Source organism: Sminthopsis crassicaudata, chromosome 4 (assembly GCF_048593235.1).
Source record: "Sminthopsis crassicaudata isolate SCR6 chromosome 4, ASM4859323v1, whole genome shotgun sequence".
NCBI classification, from domain to species: domain Eukaryota; kingdom Metazoa; phylum Chordata; class Mammalia; order Dasyuromorphia; family Dasyuridae; genus Sminthopsis; species Sminthopsis crassicaudata.
Window position 1 is genome coordinate 376502575 of NC_133620.1, and position 24719 is coordinate 376527293.

The window sequence follows — 24719 nt, forward strand, 5'->3', positions numbered from 1 at the left end:
GACCTTTAAATTGATTAGGAACTGGAAAAGTTTTGAAATGAAAAGGACTTTAGAAATCATTTAATCCAATAGAAGAGTTAGCAGGGATAGGAAATAAGAGATATACAGAACTATTATAACAAGAATCAAATGTGGAATTAGAAAAAATGTAGGTCTAGTAATTATTGATCTCAAAGTCTAACTTAAAGATTCAAATAAAAGAGAAATCTACATTATATGTCAGCCATATGAATATGTGTGTATGTATTTCTATGTATATATATCTGTTTATATCTGGATATGTATTCATGTAGGACTGTGTATGTGTGTATATAGATATATGTACATGTAAGTGGGTCTGTAGGTGGGTATGAATATGTGTGTATATATGTGTGTATATGTGTATACATATATGTATATATATACATAAATATATCTATGCTTAACTGTAGCCTACTTGGGGGAAGCAGTGAGGGAAATTTTCTTGAATTGGAAATTTATTGTTATATATTTTGAATCCTTCCTGATATTCTATTGGGTACATGACGATGTTTTGGTTTGGTTTGGTTTTTATTTTTCTTTTCTGTCTTTTTGTAAAAAAATAATAATAATTTAATTCAAGCCTTGCATCTTGAAGACAATAAATACAGAAAGAAAGTAAACACAAAAATTATGCATTCTCAAAATCACATGACTAATTATTGGATTGGTCTTCACATTCAAGTCCATCTCTTACATGCTGCTAATTGCCAACAACTTCCAACTGTCATAGAATCACAATATCTTAAATTTAGAAAGGACTTCAAAGGGTATCTAGTCTACCCCTAGCTAAAATACTTCCTTCTCAATCACTGGTAATTTCTTTAAAGACCTTCAGTGAGGTTAAATCCACTACTTATAGGAGCATACTATATTACGTTTCAAGTAGTTTAATTTTTAAATTTCTTTTTCTTAAATGCTGGTAGGTAATAAAGAAAATTTACACACACACACACATACACACACACATGCACACACACAGATACACACATGCATACACACACCAATATACCTACCCATACTCAATTGTGTTTGTTTTCTGGGATACCTCTATAGACAGCATGCTAACTTTGTGTGTAAAATACCTGTGCTTATATAGATATTGTTAAATATTTATGGTTGATAAGCAAACAACTAGGATGATTGTACTGAAAAGCACATGCCCAGATAAATAAAGAGTTTAAAAAAAACAAACCCTCCAATACAGAAAGAGGAAGGGCAAAGAATTAGAGATTGTGTGGAAGAGAGTGAGTGAATGGATAATATAGAAGTATTTTATATTTTGCATTATGGTTATCTGTGTATGTGCTCCAGTCCCCTAATAGATTGCAAGCTCCTTCTGTCACTTAGCAAAGTTAACTACAATCACTATTAATAATAACTATATTGATTAACACTTATGTAGCACTTTAAAACAATGGTATCAATCTCAAATAGAAATAGGTGTTACTAAACCACACATAAAAATCCTTGACTTGGATTATACTGACTTGGATAGTTATATATTAAAATTATATATATTCTACTGTATTTTTATTTCTTTTGTTAAATATTTCCCTGTGATATTTAATCTGGTTCAGGGTACATCAAGAGTGTGATGGGTCCTATATATATGAGGTCTTTACTATAAAACATCATAAAACGCTTTGTAGCCTCTCTTCTAATGTATAGTCTCATACTTCCAACTGCCTACTGGACATCTCAAAGTGGATGTCACATAGACATCTTAAAATCAACATGTGCAAAGCTAAACTCATTATTTCCTATCTTTTTAGTTTTCCTATCATTTTTTGAGAGCATCACCATCTTCACTCTCCATATTCAATCTGTTACTAAATCCTGTCAATTCAACCTTTATTACATTCCTCATATACTGCCTGCTTCTCTCCTCTGCCACTGCCACTGCCACTGGCCTAGCCCATATCCTCACCACCTCCCACCTGGAGTATTAAAATATCTGCTGTTTGGTCTCCCTGTCTCAAGCCTCTGTATTCTAATGTATCTTCTTCTCAACTCAAATTGGGTTTCCTAAAGTGCAGGCTTGACTATATCATTCCCCTTCTCCCATATTCAGTAGCTTTCTATCAACTTCAATATAAAATATAAAATCTTCTATTTGGGAGCAGCTAGATGGCACAGTAGATAGAGTCAGGAGTCAGGAGAATCTAAGTTCAAATCCAGACTTAGACACTTAATACTTAGTAACTATATAACCCTATATAACAATCAAACAACTTTCATTTGACTTTCAAAGCCTTTATAATCTGACCATCCATCCCACCTACCCCACTCACATACTCTTGGATTCTATGACACTGAATGCTATTTCTCAAACATACCATGCTATATTTCCCTATTCTAGATATTTTTCACTGGATGACCTCAGTACCTGGACTTTCTCCCTTCTTTACTTAACTGTCTAAACTGGTTCTTTAGGGTCCAACTAAAATTCTTCCTTCTCCAAGAAGCCTTTCTCAAACCCTTCTTAATACCAGTGCCTTTCTTCTGTTGATCATCTTTAATTTATCTTGTCCACATATTATTTCCATATAAATGTTTGCATGTTGTTTCATGTATTAAACTGTGAGTTCCTTGTATCCTCAGTGCTTAGCACTATACCTGGCATATCCCTTTAATTAATTAAAGGACCTTTAATTAATTTTAGTTATCTAACAAACATTATTTCATTTGATGCTCATAACAACTGGGACTATTATTGTCATTTTACAGATGAAGAAACTGAAGCTCAAAAATTTTAAGTGGTTTGTACAAGATGTTAAATATTTGTAATTGAATAAAACAGTATGGAGTGATTACTAAGTACTTGTTAGAAAGACTCTGCTGAGTCAGAGACTTATATGAACCAGACTTAGAATGATATTCTACTTGATTCAGGATAGGACTTATATTTTTTTTATAATATCAGATATTGGTGATCTGTGACCAGAAGACTTGGGAATATGTAGGGAACTAGAGAAAACCTGAGAAGGTTGACAAGGAAAGAGAGATTTTAGAGGAGGGATGAGAGATGGACTTGCCTGATTAAGCAAAAGAATTTGGAACTAAGCATCTCTAAAATGTATTTTAAGCGAGACAAAACTGAATTCTGTATTTACTTTCTGTACCTGAAATCATCAATCTATATGTAGTTTATAATGTTTCAAGTAAATAGACATTCACCTTCAAGTTTCCCCTCCTATGTCTACCCCCTCCCAATGTGATGACCGGAATACAAAAATGATATTAAGCAAGATGGAATGTTGATTTTCTTTTGCAGAAAATCGAGAAAGAGAATTTTACATTCTTTGAAGTGAAGGACAACACAGGAAGAATTAAAGTAGTGGTATTTGGCAAGTGGGCCAAAATAAAGAGTGAGAATGGAGACAAACTTCGGCTTACCTGCTTTGAGTATAGCAGTTTTAGGAATGAAATGCAACTGAAATCTGTAACTCATAGTTGCATCCAGGTAGGAGCTATGTGGGAGGACATACACTTTCTAAGAGGGTTAGAAATGTATTTGCTTTGGAAAAAATTAAATTGGTGTTATTAGACAATCTATCCAGCAGATGGTGTCCTGTTCTAAGCAATGACTCTTAGGAATATCCTCTATCCTACTATAAGAAGACATAGATTGTTGATGAAATTCTGTCCATACTTGAAAGAGGTTGTAGGCAGTAATATAATCAATCTCTCTCCTCTTTCTTCTCTCTTCTCCCTCCTTTCCTCTCCTCTTTTCCTTCTATTTATTTCTCCCCTTCCCCTTCCATTTCTCCTTCCCTTCCCTTCTACCCCACCTCTTTCTCTCTCTTACAGACACACACACACACACACACACAGAGAGAGAGAGAGAGAGAGAGAGAGAGAGAGAGAGAGAGAGAGAGAGAGAGAGAGAGAGAGAGAGAGAGAGAGAGAGAGAGAGAGAGAGAGAGAGAGAGAGAGAGAGAGAGAGAGAGAGAGAGAGAGAGAAAGAGAGAGAAAGAGAGAGAGATTTCTTCCTGTATGTTCTTATTCCTCTATTTAAAGACACTAAGCTATGGACCTCTATGAACATTAATAAGATACATAAGCATTCTGGACATTCAGGGAAATAGTATAGGATCAGAAGTGAGAAAACCTGGATTCAAATCCCAGTTCTGTTACTTAATGCGTGATATGACCTTTGGCCACGTGATGTGATTTCTCTGGGTCCTGTTTCCTCATTTGTAGAACAATAGTATCATATTACAATGATAAGAGCACTGACAATATAGAAAACCTGGATTCAAATCCTGTCTCTGGCACTTATTCTTTTTTTAAATTATTATAGCTTTTTATTTACAAGATATATGCATAGGCAATTTTTCAGCTTTGCATTGACAATTGCAAAACATTTGTTCCAACTTTTCTCCTGATCCCCCCACCCCTTCCCCCAGATGGCAGGTTGACCAATACATGTTAAATATGTTAAAGTATAAGTTAAATACAATATATGTATACATGTCCAAACAGTTATATTGCTGTACAAAAAGAATTGGAGTTTGAATTAGTGTACAATTAGCCTGTGAAGGAAATCAAAAATGCAGGCGGACAAAAATAGAGGGATTGGGAATTCTATGTTGTGGGTTCATAGTCATTTCCCAGAGTTCTTTCCTTGGGTGTAGCTGGTTCAGTTGATTACTACTATATTGGAACTGATTTGGTTCATCTCATTGTTGAAGAGTGCCATGTCCATCAGAATTGGTCATCATAGAGTATTGTTGTTGAAGTATATAATGATCTTCTGGCCCTGCTCATTTCACTCAGTATCAGTTCATGTGAGTCTCTCCAGACCTTTCTGAAATCATTCTGCTGGTCATTTCTTACAGAACAATAATATTCCATAATATGCATGCACCACAATTTATTCAGCCATTCTCCAATTGATGGGCATCCACTCAGTTCCCAGTTTCTGGCCACTACAAAGAGGGCTGCCACAAACATTCTTGCACATACAGGTCCCTTTCTCTTCTTTAAAATCTCTTTGGGATATAAGCTCAGTAGTAACACTGCTGGGTCAAAGGGTGTGCACAGTTTGATAACTTTTTGAGCATAGTTCCAAATTGCTCTCCAGAATGGCTGGATGTATTCACAATTCCACCAACAATGTATCAGTCTGACACTTATTCTTATGTAACCTTGAGATAATCACTCTGATAGGATCTTACTCAGGAAAACCTACTTCAGCCCCCATCCATGTCATTTATTTCTGGACTCTTTGATTCAGAGATTTCCCAGCAATCCTATGTCAATTAATACATCTAGCTTCTCTAGGGCCCCAGAAGACATTCCAAAGCCAGATCTACTTTAAGCTACCAGTTCTTGACCAGACAACCCAGATCATAACTTATTCTGCTCCTGCCTCTTGTGAGGTCACTTTCCTAAGCCTCTCACAAAATAGGACATCACCACTTGCCATAATGTGGGACCTCAAGGAAGGACATTAAACAGTACAATCTCCTCCTTCCCTCAACAAATCCTTCTCCAGTTATGATTCACTGCTTAAACTCATTCTTCATTGGTTAACATGCCTTCACTCCCTCATATTCTTCCCAATTCCAGTAATTTTTGAATTTCTGGTTGTTGTATAAACCTCTTTCACTTACCCCAACAACCCATTTCCTAACTCCCATATTCCTCAACCTAGCCCCACTAAATTCCACTCCAGTTATCTATTCCTTCCATTATGCTCTCTGGAATATGTTTCATCACGTTGAAACTAGTTTTCATCTTAAACTTTTCTTTCTCCCTATCTATTTTCTAAGACCTGTCTCCCTCATGTAGATGTTGCATCCCTGGCTACCTTTTCCAGTTACACTTTCACTCATATTCCCTGATTCAGTAGTCATGAGACTACAAATCACTAATCCTCTCACTTCCTAATGCCATTTCCAGACTTTTCCCCTACTAGTACTACTTAGTAACCTTTCCATCTCTGTAATCCAAATTTATCAACAAATCATGATTCTAATTATTGTTATCTACCAACCCTCAGAATATTTTCTTTCTTCCCTTACAGAAAGCTAGTTATCCAGCTCATGGTTAATTTCCCTACTTTATCTGCCCTGATAACTAGAGGATAGATAGAGAGATAAAGAGATAGATATAGAGATAGAAAGATTCCAGTTTGTCAATATACTCAATTCATGACTTTTCTGTACATCACCTCAATTATACACATATAGTGATACTCTTGATCTAGCTATCTAGCTACTTCTATATTCATGAACTCCAAAATTCCTTTATTTGATCACAATCTTTTTCATTTCATCTTTCCCTCTGCCTTGTGACTCCCAACCCTGATTTTTATTCTCACTGTGATTTCTAATCCCTCTGCCATTCAGTTCTATCTCAAGCCATCATCTCTTCTTTGGCTATGCACTTTTCCCTTTCCTATTTTACCCCATGATGAATCAGTCCAACTCTATACTATCCTTAACATGTAAATCCATTGTCTTTTGCTTTATTAATGGAAATGTCTTACCAAACCTAAACCTTGGATTATTTCCACTATGCCCCCTTTGGTCTTACTCATATGCTTCCGAAAATCATGAAAACATACAAATTGTTCATATTGCAAATTCATTTTAAATGATCTCAAGTGGGCACTCGCTACAGCAATTCCTTTTAATACTTTTCACCATATTATTTAGGCTAAAACTTTTCATTCTTTCTCAAGCCTCCCACGGCATTTCCCTCTACCTCACCCTCTCAACTCCAAGAAAAGATTACTCCTTCATCATCCTATTCTGTTCCTAACCTTAAACCTCTCCCTATCTAATCCCATAGTACCCATCAACAAGAAAGCAAAAACAACCTTTATTTAATTCCACAGTTGTTCTACATCTTTTATCTTCTTCATAACTAAACCCTTTCAGGAAGCTACCTATAGTATCCGCCTCTGCTTCTTTTCCTCCCATTCAATAATAAACATTCAGCAATCTGGGTTTTTAGTTAATAACTAAAAGTTACCAAAAACTCCCTGAAATCCTATTGCACAAATCCCAGTATGATTTCATTTTAGAAATTATCATGCACTGAATAATAAATGAATATAAACTCATTTAATAAAAACTACAACTGAAATTGCTCTCTCTAGTTAAAAGTGACCTTTCTGCTAAATTTGATAGCCTTGTCTCTATGAAGAAAATTCTTAGAATTAGATACCAAATCCTACCCTTTTTTCTTAGATCATTATAATTTACCAGTCACCTCTTTGATACCTCAATCTACATATTCCTTAGACATCTCAAACAACATGTCCCAAAATAGAATTCATCTTTTCCCCTAAAACCTTCCTTTCTTTATATCTTTCCAATTACTATTTAATCACCACCATCTTCTCTTGCAACCTTAGTGAAAGCTAGTTATCCAGCTCATGGTTAATTTCCCTACCTTATCTGCCCTGACAACTAGGGGATAGGTAGAGAAATAATAATCATATTTGACTCTTCATTTGCTCTCACTCTACATATCTAATCTTTTGCAAGTCTTGTTTTTATCTAGCTTTACAGCAAATCTAGTGTATGTTTTCTCTCCATTCACACTTTCCTAGTATTCCCACATCACCTTTCACCTAGACCATTTCAGTACCCTCCTAATAATTTCAATAGTTTCCTTACTTTATCTCTCCTTCCCCTAATCTATCTGTCCCACAAATGGCAAAGCAATTTTCCTAAAATGTAAGTTTGTTAATGTTGTATCCCCAACCCATTAAGAAGCCTCAGTGGTTCTCTATTACTTCCAAGATCTAATAGAATTCTGTTTAGTTTTTAATTCTTTATAGCCTGAGTTTGTCCTAGCTTTCCATTCTTTTTACATTTTCACCCACAATCCAGCATCAATCATGATCCTTCTTGCTGTTTTTTTTTTCCTTGTGGAATGTTCCATCTCTTGATTCTGTTCCCTTACACTGGCTAATTTCCATACCTGGATTATTCTCTCTCTCTCTCTCTTGGCTTTCTTGGCATTTTGTGAGATTCATCACAAAGTCCAGTTTCTATAGGAAACTTTCCCCATCCTTTCCTACACACACACACACACACACACACACACACACATACCACTAAGTCCTTCTTCCGAGACTACCTTCCACTTAGACTGTATATGCTAGTTATGCAATTTATGCGAGTCATCTACTGTGTTAGAATATGCTTTGCCTTTCTACATTGGCATTGTGCCTAGTATTTAATAAGCAGTAACTGACTAACAGACTGAACTTTCTTGAGCTTGTTTTTTCATCTCCTATAGTGGGAGAGCTAAATAAAATGGCATCTGAGATTTGGTTTTTTTTTTTTTTTTCTATCTCTGTATCTTTGATCTATAGAGCATTTAGAATCCTCCCAGCTGTAAATCTTAGCATGGTTAGATCCATTCCATTGCTTATGACCAGATAAGGTCCTGCTTTCCTTTCTCTCAACTTTAATAATTCAATTAAGAACTTTTTCTTCAAAATCTAAGCATTAGTTCTACCAACTTCCTCTATTTGTCTATTTATGTCCCCTAATACCTTTTAAAGGCACCTCTCTTCATGTGTATCAAATCTAAATAGCAGGATACATTATTCCAGGCCTCTAATCAGGGAAGAGAAATAAAAGGACAGTAAGATATTTAAGTAGGCAAAGAAAAGAATGTTTTAAAAAGCACCAGAAAAGAAAGATGGGGGCTTAGCACTACCTGTGTCTCAAACTATAGATTTAGATTTAGAAGTAATCTTAGAGGTCCAACTCCATCATTTTACAAATGGAGAGATAGAGGTACTGAGATATTAGGTGTCTTGCCAAAGACCTTTCATGTATAAAGGATTAGAGTCAGATTAGAAACACAATCTTCTGATTTAAAATGTTAATCTTTTGACACTCACCAGATGGATGTTTTTCTCTTTCTCCTTACAGGTCATCAAGGCTAAAAAAAAAAAAATTAGAAAGATAACTCAAGAGAGAACAAATTGATAGTCCTGATATTGTCCCCTCTCTGTCAACTGGACCTTTCTGATGGTATCATATGCAACAGCTACGAACCTAAGAACTCAATACTATAAAAATAACAATCTGAGTGCAAAACATGAGGTAGGGTTCCAGCTTGATCCTGCCTCCAGTACTTAGTTCTGTGATTTGGATAAGTTACATCACTTTCAATGTCATAAGTTTTCTTTTAATTAATTTTTTAAATTGGCAAACATTTATTTTCTCTGCCTTCCATCTTCTCTCCCCTTCCCCAGGGTAATGCCTTGTCACAAATATGCAGTCAATCAAAATAAATTTACACTTTGATCATGTCCAAAAAATATATGTCTCATTCTGTATCTTAAGTCTATCACCTTTAGTAGGTAGGTAGCATCCTTCATCATGAGTATTATGTAAGTGTGGTTGGTCATTGTCTTGTGCAGAGCTGTTAAATCTTTCAAAGTTATTGATCTCTAGATGTTGTTATTGTATAAATAATCCTCTTAGTTCTTTCCATTTTCTTCTGTATCAGTTCACATAAATCTTCCCAGGTTTCTTGGAAATGTTTCATTTATTATAGCATAATCAATATAAGTTCCAAATGGACACATTACAGATATAATAAGTAACATCATGAACAAACTAGAGAAGCAAAGAAAAATTTACCTTTCAAATCTATGAACAGGGAAAACTTTTGTTACCAAATAATAAACAATAAAGAAGACAAAGTGAAATTTTTTCATTCAAATATCATTTTTCTTTTCTGAAATGGAGGAAGAGGAAGCCTTCTGCAAGCTAAACACCTGTAGTTTTGTTAACCAATCCTCACACTACATGGTGTTCAGTCCTCTCATCAACCTGCTCACCCTTTATTTAAGCTTAATAACAATAACAATTGATGTTTACATAATGCTTTGAGGTTTTCAAAATACTTTACAGACATCTCATTTGAGCCACACAATCACCCAATGAGGGAGGTATTGTTACAGTATCACATTTCATAGAGGAAGAAACAGACACATATCACTAAGTTGTGAGGTAATCACTTTATAAGTTGTAATTCTAAAAGGATATGTTACCTACAGAGACTTTCATCTTGGTCCCAAGAGCTACTCATCTTCTACAGTCATCCTTCAGTTTTCATGTATCAGATTCTGTACAGAAGTCCAAGAGAATGCCCTTAGGCAGTCCCATTTACTAGATGGCACAAGAAGAACAGCAATCCATTTGAGAAACATGCACCAAACAAAAAACTTAGAATGGCATTTTTAACACTAAAAAGGAACTCAGAAGCCAGATCACTTTACTGATAAGGATCTGTCCAAAGTCACAGAGTAGCAAACCTGCCATTTCAGGCTTGACATGACAAGAGTGGGATCAGGATTTCTATAACAGACTCCTTCTGGAAGATTCAGATTCCTGGAGCCTTGCTCCAAACTCTAGTATCTGTTTTGCTTCCCAGCTACTCTTGGTAATATGTCAATTAATGTCTTAAACCTTGATGGTTGGGATTTGGAAATGAATGCAAAAGAGACTTGGGAATTGGAGGCAAGCTTTCAGATAAAATAGGGATTCTCACTTAAATAGAGAAAGTACTAAAACAGTTTGGGTTGGTGGATTTTTTCTGTAGTATGAAAAACCTTCAAGACAACCTAAAATCATAATTTCTATGTACATATTATTTTAAGTTTTATAGGGTGCCTTCCTTGTGACAATTTTATTATTTAGGCCCTGATTGACTCAGAATGAATTTACATAGCAAATAGTTCTGTTTAATCAGAAATCCTTGAGTGTTTCTAGACTGGATTTTTTTTTTTACTAGATAAAAGAAGCCATTCTCTACCTCAATTGTTAACTAAGTTAGTCATTGAGTGGGTGTTGCCTCAGTCAAACTGATACCTATTGAAGACCTTAGCTTAAAAAAAACAACGTTTCCCACTGCATCCTGGACCATCTCCAGTTGTCTTGATCTCTATTTGACCACTGGAAACAAATGACTCTGGAGGAGAAAATGAGATTGGTGACTTTGCACACCCGTCTCTCACTTAAATTCCATACCTTTTCATGTCATGGTATCACCTCCCTGAAGTCATGTCATCTTCAAGAACAAAGGACACACAACAACAACCTGTGAATTAAATGACTGATTCTAAGTCAAGTGCTTCTCCCCCTTGAAATACCTCCAACTTCTCTCAGCTACACTACTGTAATGGGAAGACTGGTACTGTTTTTGAAAGAACATAAGAAAGTGACATCTGATTTTTATCAACTTTACAAAGATATTAATAACAGTAACAACAGTAACAAAAGCAGAACTACAAACATTGACAGTACATTGTAGATTAAGTTGAGGACACTTGATAGAGGTGTTTAGACATCATTTTTAAAACCACTGATTGCTTTAAACTCCAGGAGAGGGTTATCCCTTTGGACCACTACTCCAAAGTGCTTGGCCTTTATTAAATTTCTTTCATCTTTGCCTTTCCTAACTCAGACTCCTAGGACTTCCATCATACCAAATTCATGACTTCACAAATATTCAGAGTAAGAAGGAAGCAAAAATATCAACAAAGTTATCTGATCTCTACTTAAATGAAAATCTCCTCTGCTACATCCCACTTTCCACTTAAAAAAACTTCAAGGGAAGAGTTGTTATGGATAGCAATTTGAGAAACATTTTACACTGTATGTCAAGCTGAAATTTACCTTTGTGCAGCTTCCACCCATCAATCCTACTTCATCTGGGGCCAAGAATAAGATTGATTCCTCTGCCCAGTTTATCCCTTCAAGTTCTTGAAGACAGCTGTCATGACCTCTTTACGTCTTATCCATATGTAGTTTTATAAATCAGCCTTCATATTGCACAATCTCCAATCCCCTCACTACCTAATCACCATCATCATTAAATTCTCTAGTTTATCAGTATCCTGAAACTGTGCTGCCCAGAATTGAACACAAGATAAAATGTTTGGTCAGATGCGGACAAAATATGACAGGACTACCACCTTCCTTGTTCTGGGCACCATGCCCCTCTTAATGCAGCTTAAAAGCACATTTGATTTTTGGCTACCATCCTCTATGCTCTGAGTTCCAAGGCCTCTTCCCATCTGTCCTGCCTACCATAAGTACAATATCTATATAAATAAGAATAAACACCATTGCATGAGAAATGCTTTAGAGAAGTACAAAATTAAGAACTGCACAAGGTCCAAGGTAAAGTGGGTGGGTTGAGTAGGGGGGAGATGGAGACCATTACTGACCAAAGAGATAAAAGCAGTGGCAATTGAATGGGATTTTATTTGGGAAATGGATGGTTAAGAAATCTACCTCTCTTCAGATTTCTTTGTCTATTCTGCCAAGATCTTCCTTCCATATTCCTCATTCAAAAAGACTTCCAAATCCCCACAGGGGATTAGGAAGAAGATATAACCTCTTACTTCTCATAAATTACTCTTTGGCTATTACTTTTCCCTAAGACATAAATAGATAAATAGTGCTTTAACATTTGCAAAGTGCTTTCCCCACATCCCATAGAGTCAAGAAATGCAGATATTATTCTCATTGTATAAGTAAAGAAATTAAGGGTTTGAGAATTTAAATGACTTAGCCATAATACACAATGTTACCTGACAAATATGTTTGACATGTGTTTGGTTCAAATGAGATATTCATAAAAGTTTTAGCACAGTTTCTGGCACAGAGTAGGCACTATATAAATGTGAATTTCCTTCATCCCCCTCCCCTAGATTCAAATAATACTAGTACATGTCTGAGTCAAGATCTGAACTCTACTCTCTATTTTCTAAAACACTTTTTGCCGTTCCATGCCATATCATTCTATCACATGGGAGAATGTAAAATAAGATCAGAAAAACAAGAAATAGAAATAAAGCATATAATTTATGCATCTGTGTGGATATTTACATGTGGGAACCTATGGACTATATTACTTTATTGTATCAACTAAATTAGAACAGAGCCTACCCTATATATATATATATATATATATATATATATATATATATATATATATATATATATATATATATATATATATATCTTTATCCATTGTCATTAGAAAAATTTGCTAATTGTCATTAGCAAACATTAAAGTTAAAAACTTCTCACTGAAAGTTAGTCAGTTGTGGAAAGAGCAGATTAAGATATCCAAGGGGTCCTAACCAAAGAGGTATGGTTGGCCATGAGCATAAAGTGTCAAGACAAAAATGTATCCTTTTAGTTATTTGTCTTTCTTTTTGCTTTAGCTTACCATGTCCCTAAAGAAAATAACTCATTTATATAACACTCTTAGGTTTACAAAACACTTTCTGCATAGCAGCATAGCAGAATGACATATGCAATACAAGTATAATTATTTCTATTTATAAATAAGGAAATTGAGGCTCAGAGAGCCTAAATGACTTGTCCCCATAATCACATAGCATGCCATAGGTATCAAAGTCAGAATTCAAACTCAAGCTTCCTAACTCCAAATTCAACATTCTTGTTATTATATCACACTGTGATAAATATTTTCATGGAATAGAACATGCAAAGAATTGAGATCTTTATTTTTCCTTCAGGCAATTGAGATTAAGTGACTTGCCCTGGGTCACTAAGAAGTGTTAAGTGTCTGAGAGCCACATTTGAACTCAGGTCCTCCTGACTTCAGAGCTGATGCTCTATACACTGCACCACCTAGCTGCCCTGAGGAATTAAGATCTTATTATCAGTGCAGTGTTGGATTTTAGAGGGGTGGCACAAAGTCCCAAGACTGACAATGAAAAGGTATCTTGTTTCATTGCTCAGTTATTGCAGTCATGTCCAACTCTTCATGATGCCATTTGAAAGTTTTCTTGTAGAAAATCCTGGTATGGTTTGTCATTTCCTTCTCCTGTCCATTTTAAAGATGAGAAAACTAAGGCAAACAGAGTTAAAGTCACTTGTTCAGGGCCATATACTAGTAAGTGTTTGAGGTGATATTTGAACTCAGGAAAATACGTGAGTCTTCCTGACTCTAAGCCTGGTTCTTTATGCTCTGGGGCACCTAGCTGCCCAGAAGGGGGGGTGTAGAGAAATGCTCCTTGAGTTGGGAGATGGTCCATGTTAGACTAAAAAGAGGAGGTAGAATGTATGACAAAATGGAAATTACAGGTAAGAGAAGGAAGAAAACATAAACCAAAAGATAATTCACCTTGACATGAAATGGGCAAAAGCAGAATTCTTGATTTAGGGACCGTGAACTTGCTTTAAAAAAAAAATCATATTTTTATAACAATTCAAATAATCTTTTGCATTTTATTTCATTATTCTGAGAAGTCCACAGAGTTCACTTAAATGCCAGAAATCCATCACATACACACACACACACACACACACAGATACACACACAGACACACACACACACACACACACACACACACACACACACACACCCCATTAAGAATTCCTAGACTAAAGGGAGAACAGTATAACTTTTACTTTGGGCAAATAACTTCTATTCAATGTACCTCAGTGTCCTCATCTCTAGAAGGAAGATATTGGATTGTTAATGATCTAGATCAGGACTCCTTATACTTTTTCCACTCATGACCTCTTTTCATCTGAGAAGTTTTTAGGTGACCCAGGTACATAGGAATATAAAATAGGTATACAAATCAAAGATTCACTGATAATAAATTATAATTTCATGACCTCCACATTCAGTTATGTGATTCCACATAGGGTTGAGAGCCACAAATTTAAGAAGTCAAGATCTAGATGATAAACTCGCTTTTGATTGTGACATTCTAAAAGTCCAAGATGAGACTGAACAGAAAGTATTTTCAGGAATGGAGGAAGATATTGCTGAATGGATGGCTACATGTCATAGGACTTTAACTGCTAGAGACAGTTATGGCCAGGCCATGGTAAGGACAGATCTGAGATTAAAAGAGGGCTATGAAATACTGACAGATATAGGTTTGGATAGGGCCTACATCATTATCTAGATTCTGAATCATCTACCTCTTTGGCTGTCTGATGAATTAACCCTATTTCAGAATAGTGTTTTTAAAAGCACAAAAAAGATTGAAGATTATAAAGGAAACATAATGAAATATAATTATTGAAATATATTGAAATATGGTTATCAAGGTATCTTTTTTAAGATCAAGTTCATCCAGTCCCAGGTAAGAAATTCCTGAACTGGATTATGAAGAGGGGATGAGTCCTCAAAATAAAGAGCTAAAAAAACTGGCAACTAGTTGCTAAGATAAGGAATGAGGATGGAGGTACACACTATTAAGAGGCATGATGAAGGCAAGGGAATGGAATTGTTTATATATGAATGTGTCATAGGAAATGAAATAAACTTTAAGCTAAGGAGGATGAGAGCACACCCACTGTCATTCAAGGGAACTCCATATACTGTAGTCAGTACAATGGAAACTATTACCTTTTCTGCAATGAGTCTCACTAGTCCATTTGGATTATCCATAGCAAATGTATAATCCCAGGTTGATTTACCCCCTCAGCTGCCAAGTATGTATCTAGGCCACCTCTCTACACCATCCGTGGGTGTGTGTACTCAGGGAATGCAAACTCATTTCAATATTAGCCTAAGCAAAACATAATTAGAGAGAGAAATCTCTGAGGGGAGGGGAAGAAATCATACAACACACTCTCAAAACAAATAAAACTGATTTGGGATTATCTGCTATTTATCTTATTCCTGATACTGTTCCTTTCCAAAAAAATATCACCTGGCCTGTCTTAACTAAATTTTGCATCTCTCTCATCACTTAACACAGTGCTCTGAACACTGTAGATATTTAATTTGTGTTATGCATGCATGCTTGTATGAATTAATTAATTAAGTGATTTCCCATGGAGTGCCTACCTTGGGCTTGGGGCTGAGCTAGGGCCATAGCTGATGTACTTCTAGAAGAATCCTGGCCAAGAAAGCCCCAGCAACCTATTCTTGGCCTCCTGACTCAACTTACTTCCCAAGGCTTTGGTCTTTTGTCTAATTCAATCCTCTCTGGATTTCTCTCTTCCTTTCCTAAACCAGAATGTCTCCTTGTCTAAGAAGCCTGTATGTCTTTCTTTGTCAGAAGTGGCTGCTCAGTGATCCTTGCCTCAAAGTCTGAGAAAACAACCTTGTTCACAGCTCTGAGCCAAAGGGAACAGCAGAATAGCCATCTGTCCTCATTCTTCATTTACTATTCATGGTTCTCAAGATCACAAGCATAGTAAGAACACTTGGTCATTACCACTCTTCGAGCTATCTTAGATATTTGACTTCTCTCCCAGAAGTCCACACTGTCCTTTAGGCACTTTCCCAAGGATATGTGACCACCATGGTAATATACCCAGGTTATTGCATTTTAGCTTCCAAATAAGTCCCATAGAAGTTATCCAAACCTTAAGTTAAAAAAAAAAATTCTGTGACATCTATATCAAATTATGGTAGGACAAATGGACTCCCAACTGTCTACTACTGTTGAGCACCCTAAAGGAGAAAGTAAAATAATGTGTATCTCCATTGTTATTAGGAATCCTAGTGAGTATCCTATGATATGAGAGTGCAAATCATAAATGGCATGCTGCCTCTGTCATTTGAATGTTTCTAAAGTTAGGGTTTAAGCATATAAGACTTGGAAATTTGGGGTTGGAAGGGAAGAGATTTAGGCAGATACATAGTTCCTTCCTTAATTCCATTCTCTATGAACCTATAGTAGACATGGGACTAGAGAGAATTAAGATAACAGCTGCCAGGGCCTAAAGGGCCCTTTTAAATAATACTTTTTAAAAAGGTGCTCAATTTAATTTGATAATCATTTTTAAGGACCTACAATTCATAAAGCATGGTGCTAAAGGTTAGAAGTACAAAAGTAAAAATGAGGCAATGCTTGCCTTAAGGATACTGAGGTGGGGAGAATAGAATACAATATGGACACATCTAAGTACAAAGTATATACTGGGTAATACAAAGTAATCTCAAGAGGCAGAGAGCATTAGGAACTTAGGTGATCATCAAAGTCTCATGGCACCTAAGCTGTTTTGAAAGAAACTAAGAATTCCATGAAACAAAGATAAAAATAATTGTTGTTCCTTGTTTTCAAAGAGGACCAAAAATGACATCATTATGTTAGAATCGAGTTACAGTGTGTTCAACTGTGGCTGCTCAGACCAATATGAACTCAGAATGTTCTGCCACAGGTTGGACACAATTAGTCCATATGCATATTTGGGGTAGCTATTTTTTTCTTAGTTTGTGTTTGCTTTGGGCTATTTCAATTCTATTTTGCTCATAAAGCACACAGCACCTTCTCTGATGAGGGCATACCATATTGGGCACTCCTGTGCCAGTGTCTCCCATGTTACACAGTCGATTCTAATGTTACTGTCTATGCAAAGGCTTAAAATACAAGGTCATATGAATGTGGAGAGAGGGGTTTAGGGAATATTTAGGAAAGAAAATGAGGTGCTATTTTTAAGCTGGAAAATTTCACTCTTGATGATTCATAAGAATTTATTTTGTAGTTAATATTGATTAGGCAAATCTGAGTCTTTGTTTTCCTATTCAAGGAAAGAAGGAAGGGAGAATGGGAGAATGGGAAGAAATAAGGAAGGGAGAAAGGGAGAAAGGGAAAGGGACTAAATATTTAACTACCTACTATGTGCCAGACCCTGTGCATTTAATAAATATTATCTTCTTTCAAATAAAAGGAGAAGGTTTGGTGATCTATGAGATCTTGCCAAGTGTTGAGTTCTGTGTGTTTTAGTGAGAATACACAGCCTTCAGTGGATAGTACCTTCCATCCAATGTGTTCCCAGTAACCAATGAAGTACATAGTGGGTACTTTTAAAGGACATCAAGACCTTTTTTCCTTCCATAAAAAAGGGGAGGGATTCAACTGAGTTCAAAAAACAAAATGAAGTGGGAGGAATTTAGAATAGTCCTTAAGAATTTCCTAACTAGATTAGATTATGTCAGAATCAGTGACTGGTTATGGAAGGCTGATAGAGTATTTCAGTTTTTGAGGACTTTTTCCAAGGAAAGTAAACCAGCTATGTCAGTAAGTATGTTTTATTGTTTATTTTTGTCCTTTGTTCTTGAAGAAAACCATGCCATCAGGGAGGTAATGCCATGACATGCAAATCAATTGGATTTAAGTGAGGGAAGACTGTGGAAGGTTACCTGCCTCCCTTTCCACTCCAGAAACATCTGGGTCCAGTGGCCAGATATAGATCAGGATGACTAGAAATGATCTTGGATGAAGTGGGATACCTCAGCCTTTTTAGGCTAAGCTTTCAATAGGTCTTTGTTTTACATGAGGTGACATCTATTCAGTGATTGACTAGGTAGCAATGGAGGCAAAGAATCTCCTCTTTTACCTAGTTCAAAAAAATCTACTTTCTCCCCATCCCCCCTGCCCTTCTTCCTACCTATATCCAGAACATAAAAGAAACCTAACTGTAGACCATGAAGAATTTTAATCAAAATGGAAAATATGTCTCATAGCCTTGCTTCAAATTCTTGATACATCCTCTTCAAACTCGTATGAGAATTCCAGAGTAAGGTAACATTTGTTTAGAAGATTTGGGTTTTTTGTTAGGATTACTGGGTGAGAACTCAGGTTGTCTGGACAATGACAAGGTGAGAATTCAGGTTGTCTGGACAATTACAAGGTGAGAACTAAGGTTGACTTGACAGTTCTCTGGCTCAGATTCTAAGAGGAGCAAGCTCATTGGTTGGAGTACTTCTTCCTAGAAGCCCTTGCATTATCCCACACCCATTCTCTGGGAGGATAAAAAGAGGGAACAGTGAGCCTGGAGAGCAGTCTGGACTGGGGAAGGACAAGAGCTGGAGGAGATTCAGAGCCAGGATTCAGGAAGAAGAAGAGGCTGGCTGGAGTCTCCAGAAGCCTCCCAAGAAACCTGCTCATAGAGGAAAAGATTATACAGAAAAGAAACCTCCTCCCAGAGAAGGATTACAACCGAGAGATGATCGAACTTTACATTTTTTTGTTTTGTTTTGTTTTGTTTTTGCAAAGCTCACAAAAAAACTCTACCTTCCTTGAGTAGGTAACATCTAGGCATACTTCTAGAGAAGAAACAGCTAACAGCTAAAAGAGAAAGCTTTTGGTAAACCTTAAGCCAATAGGTAAATAAATGTGTCATTATTATTTTTATTAGGCAGAACAAGTCAATATAAAACTAACCAGGAGCAATTCTCAGGGATCTGGAAATTAATTATCTAGGTTCTCTCTTCTTCCTGCTCCCCACATTTTGATGATTCTATTACTCTTTAGCACCTAGTCCACATATACTGCCAGAGGAAACTAGGAGAGATTAAATAATAATTTTGAAATTCTGAGGAGAAAGTAAGCTGAGAAAATGGTGAGAGTGATTGGATAAATAAGGCATGAGAATTATCTATGGATTTCAACCCTGGTTGGCTTAGGATCACAGATAACTGGGGAGTTGGCTGAAGTAAATTCATCATATGCAACAGTTGAGCAAATTCCTGCACAAATTTTGCCCTTGATCCATTTCTCAAACCTAAGAAGCTGTTTCAGTACTTGAGCAGGTGGAAGCTTACCCAGGATCTGATTAGAAGATAACATCTCTCTGACCTTCAGCAATTTAGAGTGGGGGGATCCGGTACAATCTTCTCATTTTCATTCAGTTATTTTCATGAGAGAGCTGGAACAGAACATGATGCTTGGCTACATGGAGAAGGAGAAAATTCAAACTTGATTGATGAATAGAATTTCTCCATATCCCTTCCCCTTTTCTTTCCCCACCTAAAAAAAAAAAAAAAAAAAAAAAAAAAAAAAAAACTAGATCATTTTTCCCTTGAAGGAGTGTCCTTAAGGAAGAGCTGAATCGATGATATGACAGACTTGTCAGGCTCCAAGAATGCTTCTGGTACAAATTAAGGAACCTTAAAAATCCTGGACAGAAAGAAAATGGTTAACATTTGTAAAACTCCAAGAAAGAAAGAAAAATCACAGAAAATCTTGAAGAGAACATGATGAAGTTCTCACAGGGAGTGGTAAGCCACTCTGGAACAACTCTAGGAGTCCTGTTTTTCCAAAAAAAAAAAAAAAAAAAAAGACTCAATTATCCCATTTCAGTTCTGATTTTTAGAGTCATTGGGAATCCCCTGAAGATAAGGACCCCACAATACACTTTCAGGGATCTCCCAGCCTCTGGGTTCAGACTCCATGCCATGATTTTTAGTCCTTATCCACACACACAGAAACCCCACAAGGTTCTCACGGATACAAGTCCATGGCATCAATATGAGCACTTTGTTTGATACCATCCACCATATGTAGAGCTCTTATGGGAGTGATGCTGACTATCCCCAAGTTGCAGAGGGAGAACTTGTGTTTTCTCTTATTACCTGGGTTCAACCAAGGTGGAGGTCAGTTCCTGGTGGGATCGACTCTTTTACAACCTAATTGGTTGGAAGTGGCAATGTGCAAGGCATTGCGGCAGAGAGAGGGCCAAATCATCCCAAAATAGAAACCCAAGAAATATCCTGATCTGACCACACTCCCAACATGCCTGAGTGCAGCTCACTCACTGAGAAAGGTGAAGAAGAAAGCAAAAGAAAAAGGGAAGAATAAAATGTAAGATGTTTGAAATAGTGAAAACAAGTTTTTTTTTTTAAATGGGAAATTCCAGTAAATCCTATGTAAGATTAGCTCCTTATGACCGATATTATAAATAGGGAGGATCATAACTTATTCTTGAGGAAAGATACATAAGCATTGGTCCAAGACCTCTAGTTACTGAGAGACAAGCTCAGCTAATCCACTCACCTAATTTGTAGTCAGTGATGAACTATTTTGCTCTGGTTTATTCTACTAATACAAAAAGCTGTGATTCCTATTCATCTTGTTCTTTCAAGGAAATGGAATTTTGGCAGAATGTTATGAGCCCCAGAGATCAGAAAAGAACACCTTAACAAAAGGAGTGAGAAATTAATCTTCTAAACTGCCCTCTCCCCATCTTGAATCCACTGAAATTGGACAAAAAAGCAATACTGAGACCATTGAATATTTTTCCAGTGGCCTCTCAAGCTGCATTTTTTTTTCCCTTTTGCACTTTCAAAGGTAAGAGGAGGGAGCAGCAATGGCTCCAGAATCTCTAGAAACTGCTCGGTGGTCTGGTATCTTGGGGATTTGTAAAGCTCACTTTGTAGAGATCGTCCCAGCTGGAAATCAACCCTGAGACAAAGGATTCAAAGGCAGTGCCAAGCAGACCAAGCAGCCTATAAATGAGCCCCCAACAATGCATGTTAGTGGGGAGGGGGGGGAGGCTGGAGAACAGAGGAAGGATGGAGATGGAGGGAAGAACAAAGGGGGAAGGGGGCTTTTTCTCTCTCTCCAAACCCTCCAGGGAGAGATAAATATAATTATCATCCTGGCGTGACAGCACATAAAATAAAAGAAATGCCAGTAGGGCGACCATCTCTGCCGGGACTCGAACCCGGAACCTCTGGATTAGAAGTCCAGCGCGCTCGTCCATTGCGCCACAGAGACCTCACCACACATACAGCATCAGCACCAGAACTGAAAAAGCACATACCTTCTGCATCACCGAGCCATCTCAGCATCCTGCGCTCTGAGCAAGGGACAGGGACAGCTGGAAAATCCGGAGCAGGGATCCACAAGCCGGCTCCATCAAAGCCTCTCTCAACACAGCAGGTCCCTGGGTCTGTAGGAAATAGGAAGGATCTGAGAATGATCTTTTTTCTTTGACCCAGCATCCCTAATGGAGAAAGAGCTGGAGTCTCTCTTTTCCTCTCCGTGCCCAAGGAAGGATACAGGAAGGGTCTCTCCATTCTCATGCAAATTAAGCATTATAACTCCAGCCCTAACAGTGAAAGCGGGAAAACAGAAGCCATGTCTATCTCCATCCTCACTCTGTATCGCTTTAACCCAGTCTTGCTCTGTTCAGAGAAAGGCTGAGCAAAGCTTGGGAGCTTGGAGGAATTGATCCCAGAGACAAAGGGGCTGCCTCAGTACAGATGCTGAGTGAGGGGCAGCAAAAATCAGCAGAGAAAGCTGTATTCTGAGCAACAGAGAGGTCACTGGTCCAGAGTTGATCTCAAACCCTGTATTTATCTTGCAAGGAAACGAGTCACCCCTTTTGCTAAGCAGTGGGAGCGGAAAAGGCGGGGGCCAGATTAATGAAATGCAGATGGGAGGTGCTAGAGAGACCTCTCAAAATCTAGATCTAGGAAGGGAAAAGATCTGAGAGGACAAGATAACCAGACCCTTCACTTAGGGACACAGCTAGGGATGAGAGTAGGAAATTTCCAACATTTGTGCCAATTCTCCCCTATCTTCCCAAGGCAGCCATAACCTTAATCGTACCTACCTTATCTTCCACAAATTATCTCATGGTTTGCACCATGCTCCCTTCTAATAGAGGGAAAAATTACAGCAACACCCCGGGAATAGGATATTTCCTATTTTTAAAGAAAACTTCCAGGGATACTGGAACTGCTGAAAGATGATCTTGAATTACGTTTAATTCTTGGTGAAATCTTCCCTTATCCAATCAGGCAGAGTTCTACTACATTTCAAGTTTCCACAAGAAATACTATTTTACAATTTTTCTTGGTTATTATTTCCAATACTGTTACCCTCGTGCTCGATATAAGTTCTTCCTTATATGAAATTTAATTCACTACTCCTTCACTTTAAGCTGATTTCACAGAATTACAAAATTATGGAATGGGAGTGTGCCAGAAGAAATCTTTGGAGATAAGTTAGCTTCTTACTCTATAGATAAGAAAACTGAGGCCTAGAGAGATGAAATCACTTTCCTAACTTAGCTGCAAAGCCAAAACTTTAATCCTGACCTCCTGATTCCCAAATATAATGTTCTTCCCACTATGCCAGACAATCTCCTCTCAATCAGAAAATACCCAATTGCCAAAATGATGCATTTGACTCAAAGACTTTTATTCAAGCTTCTCTATACCTACTACACATAAATTAGATGAAATAAAAGGACAGAGACTATATTGAACCTATTTTCTGTTTAGCCCTTGTACTTCACTGGGGCTTAGACCACCCTAACCTCGGGGCCTTCAAGTCTTAGATATCCATTCAAGCCATACTCAAAAGTATCAATAGAGCACCAGCCCTCAAGTCAGGAGGACCTGAGCTCAAATCTGACCTCACACTTAACACTTCCTGGCTGTGTGACTCTGTGCAAGTCACTTAACCTCAATTGCCTAAAAAAAAAAAAGAAAAAAAAAAAGGATCAAGCTACCAGAGATGAGATACTGGTAAAATATATCTTTCTGCCTCTCTCCATCCCCACCCCAGACTTAGACATCTTCATCCTGGACACAGCTACAATACATGCTCTCTGGGAATATTAATCCAATCACCTTTGAGATTTCTGTTCTGGGGCTCACCTATTTTAATTGTAAAATACTTTGTACTTAGCCTACTATATATTTAGTAGGTAGTCCCAGATCTTACCTTCATGTCTTATTCAGTTTTCCATCCAAACTACTTTGCCATCTACTTACCATCACTCACATGCAACCCATACCCTTCTATCTCTAGTTGTAAGGATCTCTATTCACTGCCTATTGCTTTTATGTGTTGTTCTATCAAATCATAAGTTACTTAAAGAGCAAAACATATCTCTCCTTTTAGATTAGCATGCTTAGGCCTTAGTATAATATCTGACATAAAATGACTAGGACAGATAGGTGGCTCAGTGTATAGAGTATCTGACACGAAATCAAAAAAACTGTTCTTCATTAGTTCAAACCCAGACTCAGATTTATTTATTGGCTACAAGACTATGGTGATTTGTTTAAACCTATTTTAAAAAGCACGACAAGGGAATGGTAAACTACTCTCATATCTTTGCACAGAAAATCCCCAATAGGGTCCTCAAGAATTGGGCATTTCTGAATAACACATATTTGAAAAGTACTTCTTAATTCATTGAAGCAGTTAATTTTTACAATAGAGATAATAATAAGAGGACACATTTACATAACACTTAACATTCACAAAACATTTTATGTATGCTATCTCCTTTGATCCTCATGACAGCTTCATATTGATTATTAGGAATATGAGTATTATTAATACAATTTTAAAGATGGGAAAATCAGAGTGAAGAGTGGTGATAGGATCATAAATGTCAATCTAAAAGTTGCCCTTATTGATCAACTAGTCTAATCCTTTTCTCTCAGATGAAAAAAAAAACAGACCTAAAGGAATGAAGTAATTTGCCCAATTGAGTAAAACCGATAGAATATTGGGTCTGGAATCAGGAACACAATAGTTTGAATCTGACCTCAGATATTTACTCCCTATATGTTGCTGAGCAAGTCACTTAAAATGGGGGTAATGATAGCACCTAACGAGGAATTGTGAGGATCAAATGAGATATTTATAAAGTACTTAAATAATTTTTTATTAAATAAAAACAAATACTTAGCATAGTGATGGGCACATTGTTGTTTATTCTTTAGTTGGTTTTTCAGTTGTGTCTGACTCTTCCTGATCCCTTTTGGAGAGTTTTCTTGGCAAAGATACTGAAGTGGCTTGCCTTTTCTTTCTCTAGCTTATTTTACAGAAAAGGAAATTGAGGCAAATAGGGTTAAATCATTTGCCCAGAGTCACATAGCTAGTAAATGTCTGAAGTCAGATTTGAACTGAGGAAGAAGAATAGAAATTAAATTAAAACTCAAGCTTTTAA

The 24719-nt window shown here is 36.9% G+C and overlaps 2 protein-coding genes and 1 non-coding gene across 12 annotated transcripts in view; 1 reads left to right on the forward strand and 2 right to left on the reverse strand.

The window, feature by feature from the left end:
• The window catches only part of LOC141539446 (interferon-inducible protein AIM2-like), a 57148-nt gene extending 48084 nt beyond the window's left edge, over positions 1-9064 (forward strand). For 2 of the 3 annotated variants that reach the window (XM_074262252.1, XM_074262253.1), the window contains 2 exons: positions 3296-3484; positions 8928-9064. In XM_074262252.1, the coding sequence (XP_074118353.1) occupies positions 3296-3484; positions 8928-8984 (246 nt within the window). In that variant the 3' untranslated portion in view covers positions 8985-9064. The remainder of the gene's footprint in view (positions 1-3295; positions 3485-8927) is intronic. The other variant, XM_074262255.1, reaches the window with a different exon arrangement.
• The window catches only part of LOC141539447 (olfactory receptor 6N1), a 248797-nt gene that overhangs the window by 193492 nt on the left and 30586 nt on the right, over positions 1-24719 (reverse strand). Inside the window, exons 7-10 of one of the 8 annotated variants that reach the window (XM_074262256.1) lie at positions 21567-21695; positions 19567-19771; positions 10062-10175; positions 8897-8937 (exon numbers count right to left, since the gene is read on the reverse strand). In XM_074262256.1, coding sequence (XP_074118357.1) covers positions 8897-8937; positions 10062-10095 — 75 coding nt within the window. In that variant the 5' untranslated portion in view covers positions 10096-10175; positions 19567-19771; positions 21567-21695. Of the gene's footprint in view, positions 1-8896; positions 10176-11036; positions 13015-19566; positions 19772-21566; positions 21696-24719 lie in introns of those variants that run through there. The other 7 variants (XM_074262257.1, XM_074262260.1, XR_012481300.1 and 4 more) reach the window with 7 other exon arrangements.
• TRNAR-UCU (transfer RNA arginine (anticodon UCU)) lies at positions 21447-21520 on the reverse strand. The gene has a single exon. It is a non-coding gene; the product is annotated as a tRNA-Arg (tRNA).